The following is a 12,997-nucleotide window of genomic DNA, read 5'->3' on the forward strand; positions in this document are numbered from 1 at the left end:
ATGCAAGCACCTCGTGAGCACTGCGTTTGTTGTCCCATAATCGGGAGAAGACATTCCGTATGCAGTTGCTCCATCTGCCTTCTGCAATCACATCAACTAACCCCACGGCCTTAGACTGGCTGCTAATGACTAGGGGTTCCGAGGCAGATGGCGGGTGGCGGGCGGTGTGCGGCAGCGGCGTGCTTTTGTGCCGGAGCGCCATCAGCTAGATTTCGACCAATTCGCGGTGTCCAGAGCGTGCTGCCGGCTCCAGCTGGGGGGCCTGGTTCGGAACCTGGGGGAGGAGAGGGAGCACTTCGGCGGGGGGGGGGGGTGGTCCCACCCGAGTTGAGCTTGCGAGATTAGCAGGGGTCCCCGCTTCGGTTTGGCGTCTACACTACACTACTCTCTCCCCCCCGCCTGCCGCAATCCGCAGAGCTACCTACCTACCTTGGGTGCACTAACCTCCATATCCGGCAAGGTTGCGCCTCCCCGTTGGTGAACCTGTGCAAGGGAACAGAAAAATAAAAAAATAAAACTCCCCAAATCCCATTCTCCTGTCTTCCACCTGCACACCTCGCGCTCTCGGGTTCTCTCTTTCTTTTTTCCTCTAGTTCCCTTTCTCTCCCCTCCGTCCCGTCTTCCGGCCCGACACCCGAACCCGCAGGGTACCGTATTCTCTTTTTTCACTGCCGACGACTGCCGCAGGACCGGCTCTCCGTGCACTGCAGCGCAACGCTTAGACCGTTTCGGCCGCACGCGAAAAGGGACGAGTCTTGAACGACGAAAGGTTGACTAGTACCGAGCCTGCGTACACAACCCGGCAACGGCCCCCCGTGCGGTCAAGGGGCTCTTGACGCCGTCGATCGGACATAGCGAGAGAAAAACAGAAGAGAAATCACGGGGGCCCAATCATGAGAAGGCGCCGGGCCAGTCCTGCTCTCGTCAACGCACAATGAACGGCGATGCCGGCCTGGTAGGCTGCCTGGTGGACAGGCTGACCACGAGAGTGCGTTGTCCCCCCATCTCCCCTCCCTCGTCCCAGCGCCCTGGATGCCTGCTGCCGTGCCATCATGGACGCACGTAGGAAGCCCCGTGGATGGATGGACCGATAACGCTAACGGTGTCCGTCGACAGCTCCCCCACCGCACCGGCACGCCAACCCAGGACTTCTCCCAAGACGACATCGTCTCCATCACCCGCGCCACGCTCGTCAAGATCAGCGCGACCTCCATCAGCCTCATCCTCGATGCCCTCCTCGGCCTGCTCGAGGACCTCATCCGCCCGCACAGCGCTGTCTCGTCACACCCGCCCCATGTCCTCCTCTCAGAACTCTACGTCCTCGAGCTCATCGCCGACTGCTGCGCCAGCAATTGGTACCGGTTGAAGGGGTCCGGCGACCGGTCGAGCCCGTCCGCCGCATCCGAAGCCCCGCTGTCCCCTTCTCAGCGGGCCGCCTTCTACCCCCCCGAGGCAGTCAGCGATGTACAGCTCCACCGCCTGTTCGAAATCATCAAGGTGCTCTTCGAGCCCGTTCCGGACGGCTACTCGCTCCCGGCCAAGGCGATACTCGACGACTCATCCTCGGCCAGACATGTGACGCCCTCGCCCGTCGAAGAGCCCACGCGAACACCCCTCTCCGCCGGCTCCTCCTCCGGCGAGACGCCCGAGACTCGCACCCTTCTCCAGGCCCGTGCCGGCTCCATCGAGACAAACATCAAGCTCATTATGGAGTACGTGACGGCATCGAGCTGGCCCGCCGCCTTCGACCTCTTCCGGGGCGTCATGTACTCGGCCCGGACCAATCTGCCCACCCAGGGCGGTGCCGCCCCCAGCTCCGCCTCGGCAGAGGAGGAGCGCGCCGCTCTCATCATGATGCGCCTCGTCTCGTTCTTCTGGGTCGACAGCCAGAAGCTGAGCCTCGTCGTGCAGGAGTTCTGCTCCGGCTTCCTGCACTATCGCAAGTCCTTCCAAAACACCATCGCCGTGGTCATACCCCAGATCATCACCCGCTGGCTGGACAGGTACCCGGCCGAGTTCGTCCAGCTGCACTCCATGAGCAACCCCAGGCGCCGCGAGAACGCGCCGGATACCCTGTTCGACATGACGCTGACGGTCGGCGACAGCGGACGCCGCAAGGCGTTGATGTACCCCATGCAGATGACGCTGCTCTTCCTGCAGCCGGACGTCTTCGAGGTCGCCAGCAACATGCGCGACTCCAAGGGGGCGGGTATCGCCAAGAAGGTGCAGTTCCTGGACGGCCTGAGAAAGGCACTCCGGAACCGCAACGAGCAGGCCGCCTACTGTCTCGTCCTGCTGCTCAGGGTCGCGCGGCACTTTGACGCCGAGAGCGACTCGGGGCTCATGAGCTACGCCATGGACGTGCAGGACGAGGTGCGTGACGCCGTCTTCAGGCGGTTCGCCCCCGGCGCCGAGGGTGCCGCGTATGATCAGGACATCATGACGGCCGCCTTCGTGTCGCTGACCCATCTCAACTTCGAGCACTCGGTCGACACGCTCGCCGTCTCGTGCCTCTCATCGTCGGCCCCACAGAGCTTCAAGATCGCCGTCATACAAGCCTGCGCTCACTTTGCGCGGCTGGGGAATAGCCAAGAGTACCAGCCTCTCTTCACCGCCGCGAGTGCGTTCATCCAAGGCCAGTTGCAGGTGAGAGATCCCCTTCCATTCTCCCCTCCCCGGGAGTCACGTCCATCTCTATGCTCCCTGTTTGTCAGTAATGGCCGACTGACTTTCCCGAGACCATGGCCGACCTTCTCGCCGACGGGTACATTGAAGAACAAAGCGCGCAGCGTAAAGCGGTCGAGAGCGCCCCGTCGATCAGCATGGTATGCAACCTCCTCAATTTCCTCGACGCCTCGCCCATGACCTTGTTCGAGGGTCCGCCAGCGGACCGGGATGAACGCGACCAATTCTACGAGGAGAACCTGGGCGCTCTCATCTCGTGCATCGTCGCCGCCGATGAGTCAGTTAGGCGGCTGGCAACGGGCGTCGCGAGGCGCTTGTTTGCCAAGGAGGGCCTCCTGCGCAACATCAGGTCGTCCAAGGGTCTGAGCTCGAAGGCGTTCAAGACCAAGTTCTGGAGATTGACGTATGTTTTGGTGCGCCTCCGCGAGGCAACCGGGGCAAGGGAAGGGCTAATGCGAGAAACAGGTCGCTCATTCTTATATCCATCTGCGATAGGGCGAGGCTGCCCTGCACCGCCGAAGCACTCAAGTCGATCAACGGGTATCTTGAGTCGAGATTGCTTCTGCTGACGTCGATCCCGGTATGTGGGACCATATCGGGGTCTCCAACATTTAGTTCGCGGGATTTCTTCCTAACCATGCACAGGAGCTGGCTCAAACCTCTGACGATATACCCGAGCGCACCGCTGCCTCCAGCAAACTGGAGAAGCTCTTCCTGGTCTCGCTCTGCTCGGCGGACATGGCCGCGTGCCAGACCGTGGTTTCGTGCATCAGCACCTTCCTCGAAGAATGCCGCCTCATAGACACGGCCCCGGCTACGGCGAAGACGTCGCTGACACTTCTCCGCAACGGTGAGATCTTTGGCGAGATTGGGTCGCGCGAGTTCAGATTCACCGGAATTGTGGCCTTCCAGAAGAGAATCAGAACTCTCCTGCGGAAGATGCAGTATCCCAGCGCCGGCATACTCGATGCTTGGGAGTTTGTTTTTGACAAGTGGTTGCATCTCTCCATGGAGATCTCCCAAGGCGGCGCTGGCCAAGCGGTCCCGGAAAGGATGGTGGCCGAGTGGCGGAATTACTCGGGCTTCCTCGCGTCGATGGGAGGCATCTGCACCGCCGAGCAGGCTGCCAACCTCGAGGAGCCCGCAATCAGCGGCCTCAAGTGGATCGACCGGGTGTCATCCGGGAACCACGAGGAGCCTCTCCTGACGCGCTATCTCAGGTTGAGCATCCAGCTGCTGGCTTGCGCCAATGTCCGGGTGCGCGAGACCATGAGGGAGGTCCTCTCCTCCGAGGTGCCGCCATCGCTATTTCAACCCCTCTTCAAGGCGCTCGAGACGGAGCTGGACGTCCTCTTCACTGGCGCCCTCGAGCCAACCGTCAAAGGCCAGGACAATGACATCATCTTCGCCGAGCAGTCTTCCTCTCTCCTGAAGGTCCTCGTTGAGCGACTCGACACCCCCTCGGATCTCGGCGCCGCGTCCGGCCTCCACCTCGGCGCCCTCTGTCTCAACTTTGCCAAGAGCCTTGACGGCGCCCCAGACACCCCCAACAGCCTCCGCGTCAAGATCAAGATTTGCCAGCTCGTCGAAGCCGTGACCAAGCGCAAGGAACAGCTGAACTTGCGCGACGACGTGCGTATCCGCAACCAGCTGCTCGAATACATTTTCCGCTGGATCTCCCGGGCGCGATCCCCGAGCGACTCCGCGTCTCAGAGCAGCGGCCGCCAGGATGAGATGACCCGCGTTCAGCGGGACCTCGATAAGGCCTGTCTCCGTTCCCTTGCCACGCTCACGTTCAGGTTGCCCCTCCAGCCGAGCGATGGGCAGACCGACGTCGGCATGAGCGAACACAAATCCAAGATGTTCCATTCGTACTTCAACCGATTCCTATCGCTCCTGAACATGGACTTCAGGGGCTCCGATCTGGGTCGCGCGGGCGAGCATCATAACGGGTATCATGGCCAATACCACTTCGGTTCCAGCAGCAGCAGCGGTGACACGGAGGCATCGACGTCGGACCTGGCCATCACGATCTTGTCCAACCTCCTCAGCGCGAATATCGACGTTGGGCTTAAGCACTCGCTGAGCATAGGGTACCACGAGAGTACGGACATTAGGACTGCTTTTGTCAGGGTGCTGTACAACATCCTCGTCCAGGGCACCGAGTTCAACAACCTGAGTGACGCCGCAGTGAACGAAAAGTATGATAAGCTGTTAGAGGTCAGTACAAAGTCCGTCGACATTACTTTTCATCCCGGGGCCGCTAACCGAACTGGACAGCTGCTCACGAGTGATCCGAGTTTGGCTTTGGCCATGAGCGCTGTCTGTCCGAGTCACGAGGTGGACGAGCTCACCATTTCGCTGCTCAATATCTTCGAGGCAAGAGGGGCGAGTTTCGTGTTGCTCGAGGCTTTGATCAAGCAGGAGATTGAAGAGACAGGTGGGTCGTTTCCCTTCCGTCGGCGAATGGAAGAAAGAAAGAAAAACAAAAGAGACTCTCTAGCTGACGAGAACGCAGAGAACGAGTCGGAGCTGCTCCGGCGGACGTGCGTGGCAACCAAGATGTTGACCATCTACGCCAAGTGGAAGGGTGCCGGCTACCTCAGAGACACGCTGCAAAACGTCGTCGAGAGGCTCATGATGACCGCCGAGGACCTGAGCCTGGAGCTCGATCCAGCCCGGGTCGGTTCACCCGAGGAACTGCAGACGAACGCGAAGAACCTACAGATCGTGGCGCGTGTCTTCATTGACAATATCTGCGCCTCGGCGTCGAACATTCCTGCGTCGTTTCGCAGAATTTGCAACATCGTATGTCGAGGCTGCTGAGATCCCTTGACAAGTCTGATGTGCTGACCAAGCGCAGATATCGGAAGCGGTCGTGGAGAGGTTCCCCGACGCTAAGTACACGGCTGTCGGGGCGTTTATCTTCCTGCGCTTTTTCTGCCCCGCGATTGTCGCACCCGAGGTCGAGGGCCTGGTGGCAACACCCCCCTCAAAGGAGATGCGCCGAGGGCTGCTGCTCATCGCCAAGGTCATTCAGAACCTAGCGAACAACGTTCTCTTCGGCGCCAAGGAACCCTATATGTTTCCGTTGATTGACTTTTTGACAAACAACATCTACTACGTAACCACCTTTCTGCGGGACATCTCGGTACGTCTACCGGCGCTATCTTTTTGCTACCCTTTTGGTTAGAAGTATGTTTGGCTGACAGTTTACGTAGGTTGCGCCAGCTGCTGTAGAGGCACCACCTAACCCGAGTGAGTCCTTTGAGTTTGGCTCCTGCGTGGCCCTCCACAGGTTTCTGTACGAACATTGGGACCATGTGCGCCAGCGGCTCGCCTCCAAGGAGAAGAGGGAGTTTGTGCGGTCGCCGGCCGAGTCTACGAGGAGTCGGTCTCCAGTGCTTGAGCCGCTGAGGAACCTCATCATGAATCTCGGGCCGCCTCCCCTGGCCGTGACGTGGAATCGCCCGCACATCTCGACAAACAGCCCGCCGGCTTACTCCAGGTTCCAGGACTTCATGCTCCGCAACGCCTTCAAGACCTCCGAGTCGTTCCTCACATCCCGTGCCGTTTACGACGGCGGGGAGAGCAAAGATGGGTTGTCGATCATCTGCATCATCCTGCGCTACATCGACGGCGATTCCATGGACTTCGACACGTTGTTGTACTGCTACCTCAAGATCGCCAGCCGACTGTGGCACCGCCCGTTCGGCCTGCTTATCGACTCGACGTACTACCACGGGCACGACGAACCCAAGGACGAGCTGTTCTACAAGATCGAGTCGCTTGCTCCCCGGGAGCTGACCCAGCAACTCGCGCGGATTTACATCTACAACCTGAATAGCGCGTCCAGGAAATGCTTCAGACGGATGCTCCGGGTTGCGTCCAAGAACGAGTCGAGCGTGTTCAACCCGGCAAATGTCGAGTACCATCTCATCGGCAACGTCAACGATCTACAGGTGCACTTCCACCTCAGCCAATTGCACCTGCCCAAGGAGACAATCAACGTGGTGAAAGACCAGCGTTACCTGTTTCAGCCGATCACCAGGTTATCCAAATCCAAGGGCAAAGTTGACGTTGTCATCAAGGTCGGCAGCCAGTTTGTGCAGGTCACCACGACTAAGAAGCAGGAGATACCCGGCTTCGGCCTAAGCACGACCGTCAACGATATCTTCCGGCTAAACGATGTCGATGAGGCACCCACCTCGATCCAGACAGAAGACGACTCGGCATTCGGCCTCAGGGCCGACAGCGGCAGGATCGTCATGTACTTCACCAGCCCTAAAAAGACCGAGATCCTGCAGGCGATCCGCGCGGCCAAGATCAAGTATGCCAAGGACGCGAGGGCGACAAAGTCGTTTGAGCGGCTCATCCGGCCTCAGGATGTCCCAGGAACGCTTCTGAACCTAGCTCTGACGAATCTCGCCACTTCCGATCCCGTGCTGCGGCTGTCGTCGTACAACCTGCTCAGCGCCCTGTGCAAGGCCTTCAAGTTTAAGGCCGCGTCTCAACTCCTGAGTAGTAGGGAGATCTCGGTGCCGCTTGACCCATCGCAGTTCATCATCAAGATCAGCAAGAGCCTCGCGGAGACGGAGCCGCAGCTCACGGCGGATTTCTTGAACGAGTTCTTTGTCGGTTGGGACAGTTTCCTGGACGAGCAGAAGCCGCTGAGCTTGGCCTACATGGCGCCGTGGATCCCGGGGCTGCGGACGTCGTTGCTGGCGGGCGAGGCCGAGGGCGAAAAGGGGAGAGAAAAGATCGCCTCGCTGTTCCGGAAGCTGATAGACGTTGCGCTGTCGGACCCGACGCTGACGTTTGTGTTGGAGCAGTCGGTGTGGCCTGTGATCCATCAGGACGAGGTGCTGCTGGACATCTTCCTCGACGAGATCATCAAGGCGGCGCTAAGTCTCGGCTTCGAAGACGAGCAGACCGAGACCCTGACGTCGATTGCCCGCGCGATTGGCACAATCACGCTGAGGGGCAAGGTCATCACGCGTTTGCGGAAGGCGATGAACCGCTCATCGCTTCGGACGACCAGGTACCTGCCCGACAACGCAGTGTGGAACGAGATCTGCGTGTTGCTGCAGTTCTGCCAGGTGCTGTCGTTCGACAGCGCCATCCAGGCGCAGATGTACATGCCGGAGATCTTCCACATCGTCACGATGCTCGCGAACACGGGCATGCCGGACGTCAGGGCAGTCGTCCAGCGGCTGCTGATCAACACGATCCACTCGGCGTGCACCTCGTTCGCGCTCGACGAGAACAGGCTCAGCAAGCTGAAGGCCACGATAGAGACGCTCTCGGATCCAAAGAACGACATCTTTGTCAACTCGGTCACGTTCATCCGGGACGGAGCGTCAATCTCGACGAACCAGGAGGCCGGTCCGACCTTGACTGCGACCGAGAACCTGGCCACGATTCTCTTCGAGACATGCTCCGTCGCGGCGCCGTCGGTCGACCTGGCGAACGCATGGCGTTCGCGGTGGATGAGCCTGGTGGCGAGCACCGCCTTCCAGAACAACCCCGCCATCCAGCCGCGGGCTTTCACCGTCATGGGGTGCCTCGCGCGAGAGGAGGTTGATGACGACCTGCTGTACCAGGTTCTCGTCGCCCTACGGAGCAGCGTCGCCCGCTTCGGCGATGACAGCAACAATGACATGCTGGTCGCCATCATCACGGCGCTGTCCAAGATGATGATCAAGCTACCGTCCGCTTCCCGCTACGGCTTGCAGCTCTTTTGGCTCGCCATCTCGCTGCTGCGGCTGGTGCCGTCGAACCTGTTCAACTGTACCGCCCTGTTCCTCGAGTCGGTGCTCACCAACATCAGCACTACCGGCGACATGTACGTCGGCGGGGACAAGGTGGTGCCGTATCTGTTGCAGGGCCGGCTCCAACTGGAAGACGCGGCGATACCGCTTGACGTAGCCTACGGGATTCACTTCAACCCAGAAAACTTCCACTACGCCGCGTGCGCGTGTCTCGTGCGGGGGCTGACGGACGCCGTCACCAAGCCCACCACCCTACGGGTCCTGTCCACCTTCTTGGAGATGACCATGCCCAGCAGTAGCACCAAGACCAGCCGCGCCGTGCGAAACATAGCCGACCTTGCGGCATCACCGTACATGGCTCTCATCCTGGCGCGCACGGCGTCAGCCGATGAGCTGCGCGAGCACCTGTGGGCAGCGGGCATCAATATCAGTGCGACAAGCTTGCTGGATCCGGCGGCGCTGCGCGCCGAGCAGGATCTGGCGCGGCTCAAGGACAAAGACCTCCTGCTCAATACGGCCATTGAACTGGTCGACTTCCAATATCTCGAGGACGCGGTGCAGCTCCGCAGCCTGCAGTGGCTGAACCGCATCGCGCTGGCCCGGCCTGGCGTGGTTATGCATCTGTAAGAAGATTAGACGCCCCCCTTCCCTCCTCGGCTCTCATTTGTGTCTATCTTTGACGTTGTATGTACTAATTGCTGCGTGTGAAAGATGCGCGCCCATCATCAACCTCCTGGACGACATCCTGCTTCACTGTCAGTCTTCGGCCACGCTCGAGGCGGCGCACGAGCTGCTGCATACGCTGACATCCAACCCGCGGTTCCGGACTTCGCTCGAGGGGTCCAACGCGGCGCTGAACGCCATACTCGAGGACATGGGCTTTGGCGGACTTTGGCGCAGCAGCTCGTTCACGCTGGCGCAGCCGGAGCAGGTCGATCGCAAGTGTGTGATGTTGACGGAGAAATTGATTCAGGTTAGCTTTGTTTTTACTCCCTCCCCCCCCCTCTCTCTCTCTTTATCGGCAGTTCCGGCTGACTTATACTTTGTTTCACCTTGCAGCTCATCATCATATAATGCTCGAACTGATTGCCGGTTACTTGGTTCAAGGCCGGCTCTGCCTAACCTGATACGGATACGGTTTGACTACGAAGGTCGTGAAACAAAGAAGTGATAGTTCTGAGGGTGTTAAAGGAGGAAGGATCGGAGGGTGGAGTTGTAGCGTAGCATTTGCTTGGACACATGGAATGGTGGGGAGGAGTAGAAAGGGGGAGGCTTGCTGGACCCTGTTGTTGTTGGTTGGCATGGGGCCGGACTTGTCGATTGAATATACCAATTTCTCACGCTTCTTGCGCCTTTCCAAAAAGAAAGGAGAAAGCAAAGGAAAGGACTTGGCTACGCAGTGTTCCTGTGGTGTGGTTGCCGTTCCTGACTAAATCGAGGTCGTCCTTCCCAAAAGGATAAAGAACAACATATTGATGCCTGATATACCATTTCTGCTTGCCTGACCGCCTGCGATCTAACGCGGTGTGCGGCACCTAGACGATGATCCTACATACGAACCATATACGAGTATAACCGGTCAGCTACCCAGCTGAGGACGTGGAGGTTCTGGCCTCCGTCCCGTCGTGTTCTGGACCGCCGGGCTGGACACCTGCCGTTGGCGTCTACCGATGCACCTCAGCGGCCTGGTCGGGCTGCCGGCCTCGGTGGAGTCCAAGAACGGTCGGATCGGCTGGCGGGGATCGGAGGCCCAACGGATTCCGTAACACACCCCCGGCAGTGTACTGTACCTGGGTACCTTAGGTACCTTACATACCTGAGGTACAGCACACACAACTCTCCTGCCCAGTTTGGCACTTTTGATCTCAGCCAGCTGGACAAACTTGCAGAGATTGAGCTTTTTTTCTTTTCCCTGCGGCTCCCGCTGTCAATTGCTGCGAGGTGCTCACGTGGGCGCTCCCAATGGCACCTACTACTGCATTGGATTCTACGGATTTTGCTCCGAACTTATACGGTTTTTTTTTTTTTGCGGGGGGGAACACACCCGCCTGCATCTTTGCGCATGTGAAGATTGAGTTTGCGCCCCCTGCGCCGCAAACATGCACCTCCCCCTTCTTGCGTTTGCTCTTTTTTTCCCTTTTGGCTCCCCCCCTGTTCGCGCAGGGGCAGTTCCAAGCTGTCGGTTCTTGGCTGGGCAGGGGGCCCGGGGTGGGAGGGAGTGGTTCAGCTTCGCTGTGCCACTGCCCCGCCGCCATGGCGCCATGCCATGCGGGTAGGGCCAGCTCGGGCCGGATGGGGCCGGCCGGGGGGTTCGGCCGGCTTGTTTGATTCGACGAGAGGATGCGTGGATTGCGAGCGATCCGTACTTGTAGAGCAGGACCAAGCGGCAGCGACAGGGCAGAGTAGGCAACAACTGGGATCGCGTCCCTTTCTCAGGCTCTTTTGGGCCCTCCTCCTTCCCCCCTTTTTTTCCTTATTCCTTGGTTCGTTGCGAAGGGTGCTTGTAAGGGATCGTCAGCGATGACGAGCGTGTCGTGGGCGGTGTAGCGTCGCATCCGCGTTTGAGCCAAAACAGGGCTGTAGTGTGTAGTGTATGTATGGGAAGTATGTACGGATCCGTACATACATACAAGTGCTGTGTGAAATGCCCATTGACTGCTCCGTGCCACGGACAGAAGGAGAGGTTTCGTCCAATTGCTGGTCTGCGCCACTACGTGTGCGTACCTGAGGCAATAGGATAGTCGGATGATTTTTTTTTTCGTTCCTCATCATTCCTCCCTCTTACACCGGCCAGAAGGACGGAGTTTACCGTTGTTTGTAATCAAATCATATAATCGCCGACCAGAGTCTCGGTGTCCTGGACTGGATGCTCGCGTCGGGGGACAGAACGCAATTACGCACAGTGGCCTGGTTCGGGTCGGTGAAGATACAGCAACGTATGTATATTGTATACTATCCTGCAAATGACCATACTGTTCAAGACCAACCGGTTTGTTTTGTCTCATTATCAAGCTGCGCCGAAATGGCTAACCCTGGACCCTCCTGGTCAGTATCCTGTTGCGCACGACGGCATAGCGGTACACCGAGATACCTGTACTAGACCTGCACATACATTGTACGGTACGGAGTACGTGTAACGCTCGAGACAAAACCAAAAGCTCGCGCACATGGCAACAGGGAGCGACCTTACCGATCGCATCTCACAAAAGGAAGGATTCGGCGGGCGGTTGCGCGTCCTGCAATTGCAAAGACGAATGAGATCTATCGGAGCCGAGACCGATTCCGCCCAGTAGCGTCGAGGCATCGGGTCAACGCCTTTACACTACGATTTCGGCGTGTCCCGAGGACCCACACAGATCGAGACAAGTGAATTCCCATTTGTGCTTCCCGTTTGCGCTTCTCGCTTTCCAAGGCCAACAGAGCTTATTTGATGATTATGAATTAGTGTTCTCGCCTCCCTTTTTTAGCGTTCTGGCCAAGCAAAAAATGACCTGCATGAGCGGCCCTGTGGTGCAACGTCAACGTGAAACACTATTTTTGGCTTTGTTCCCTCGCTCGCATACCCGCGGTGTCGGGAAGGAGGGAAGAAAAAATTTTTTTTCTTTTTGCATCTGCATCTAGCTCCTTCCGTCCTTTCCGTCAACGTGGTACGGAGGAAAATTTTTTTTCTCTTTTCTCTTTCAACGGCCGTGACTGCCACATGCGTAACGACCATGAACGATGATTAGAATTTGGTTCGGTATCGCTTTGTCTGTCCTTGACGACAGCCAAGGAATTCGCATCAGTGACTACTTCGTGCACGTTCCTTGTTGTAACGTAGGTCCCTAAGGTAGGTATGGTATGCGTACAGTGCACGATTGACAGAATATATTACCACCTTCGGGCATTCTTGCCCTCGGCCGGAATGTCATCACTTCCGAGTTTCGAGCGAAAATTAAACGACATAGCGAACCAAGCCCGCAACCAGACATGCCAACCTCGAGGCCGACATCGCGCAGTCGAGCTAACTCTGATAATGCATCTCCAGCGGTGTGTGACTCAAAAGGTGTGTACGGAGAGCGTGGGCGTATCTGCCAAAGGTAGTGCAGCAGGCGGATTGGGATTGCGTCGCCTTGACGGACTCTCCTTTGACGTCTTGTCGAACGAGCCTCGAAAGCGGCATCTCGTCGAATCACCAAACACGGGCTCAACTCCGGTGTCCCCAGGTCCAAGCTGTGCGGTTTCGAGGGAGCTCCTCGAAGCTGGAAATCGCAACGATCAGCGGAGCTGGACCCCTGTCAGCCTGAGGATCGTAGTCGCTCTCGGGTGGCGGTTGCACGCGCAAGCGAGAGCTAGCTAACTAAACGGTCTCTCCCAGGAATTCGGTACGTACACCACGGGGGCGCCGACAGCAACGCCTGCACGCCCAAGCCACGGAGGGGGAGAGAAAAGATCTGCATCTCTCTTGGCTGAGGCTATTGGAGGGCGGTGTCACCTTTTCATTGGCCAACTCTGATTGACACGGTGGGCCGAGATCCATCCGGCAGATGCGTGGCACAGGG

At 58.4% G+C, this 12,997-nt stretch overlaps 1 protein-coding gene across 1 annotated transcript; it reads left to right on the forward strand.

Moving 5' to 3' along the window:
* Positions 1-453: 453 nt before the first annotated feature.
* On the forward strand, positions 454-9,864 carry P884DRAFT_327756 (uncharacterized protein). The gene is made up of 11 exons (XM_069445561.1): positions 454-988; positions 1,117-2,646; positions 2,739-3,088; positions 3,151-3,265; positions 3,331-4,905; positions 4,966-5,125; positions 5,204-5,493; positions 5,549-5,836; positions 5,907-9,079; positions 9,168-9,429; positions 9,516-9,864. The coding sequence occupies exons 1-11, from the start codon at positions 935-937 to the stop codon at positions 9,528-9,530; spliced, it is 7,812 nt and encodes a 2,603-aa protein (XP_069300122.1). The 5' UTR covers positions 454-934; the 3' UTR covers positions 9,531-9,864.
* Positions 9,865-12,997: the final 3,133 nt, after the last annotated feature.

Source organism: Thermothelomyces heterothallicus (assembly GCF_042370625.1).
Source record: "Thermothelomyces heterothallicus CBS 202.75 unplaced genomic scaffold P884_scaffold_4, whole genome shotgun sequence".
Classification (NCBI taxonomy): Eukaryota; Fungi; Ascomycota; class Sordariomycetes; order Sordariales; family Chaetomiaceae; genus Thermothelomyces; species Thermothelomyces heterothallicus.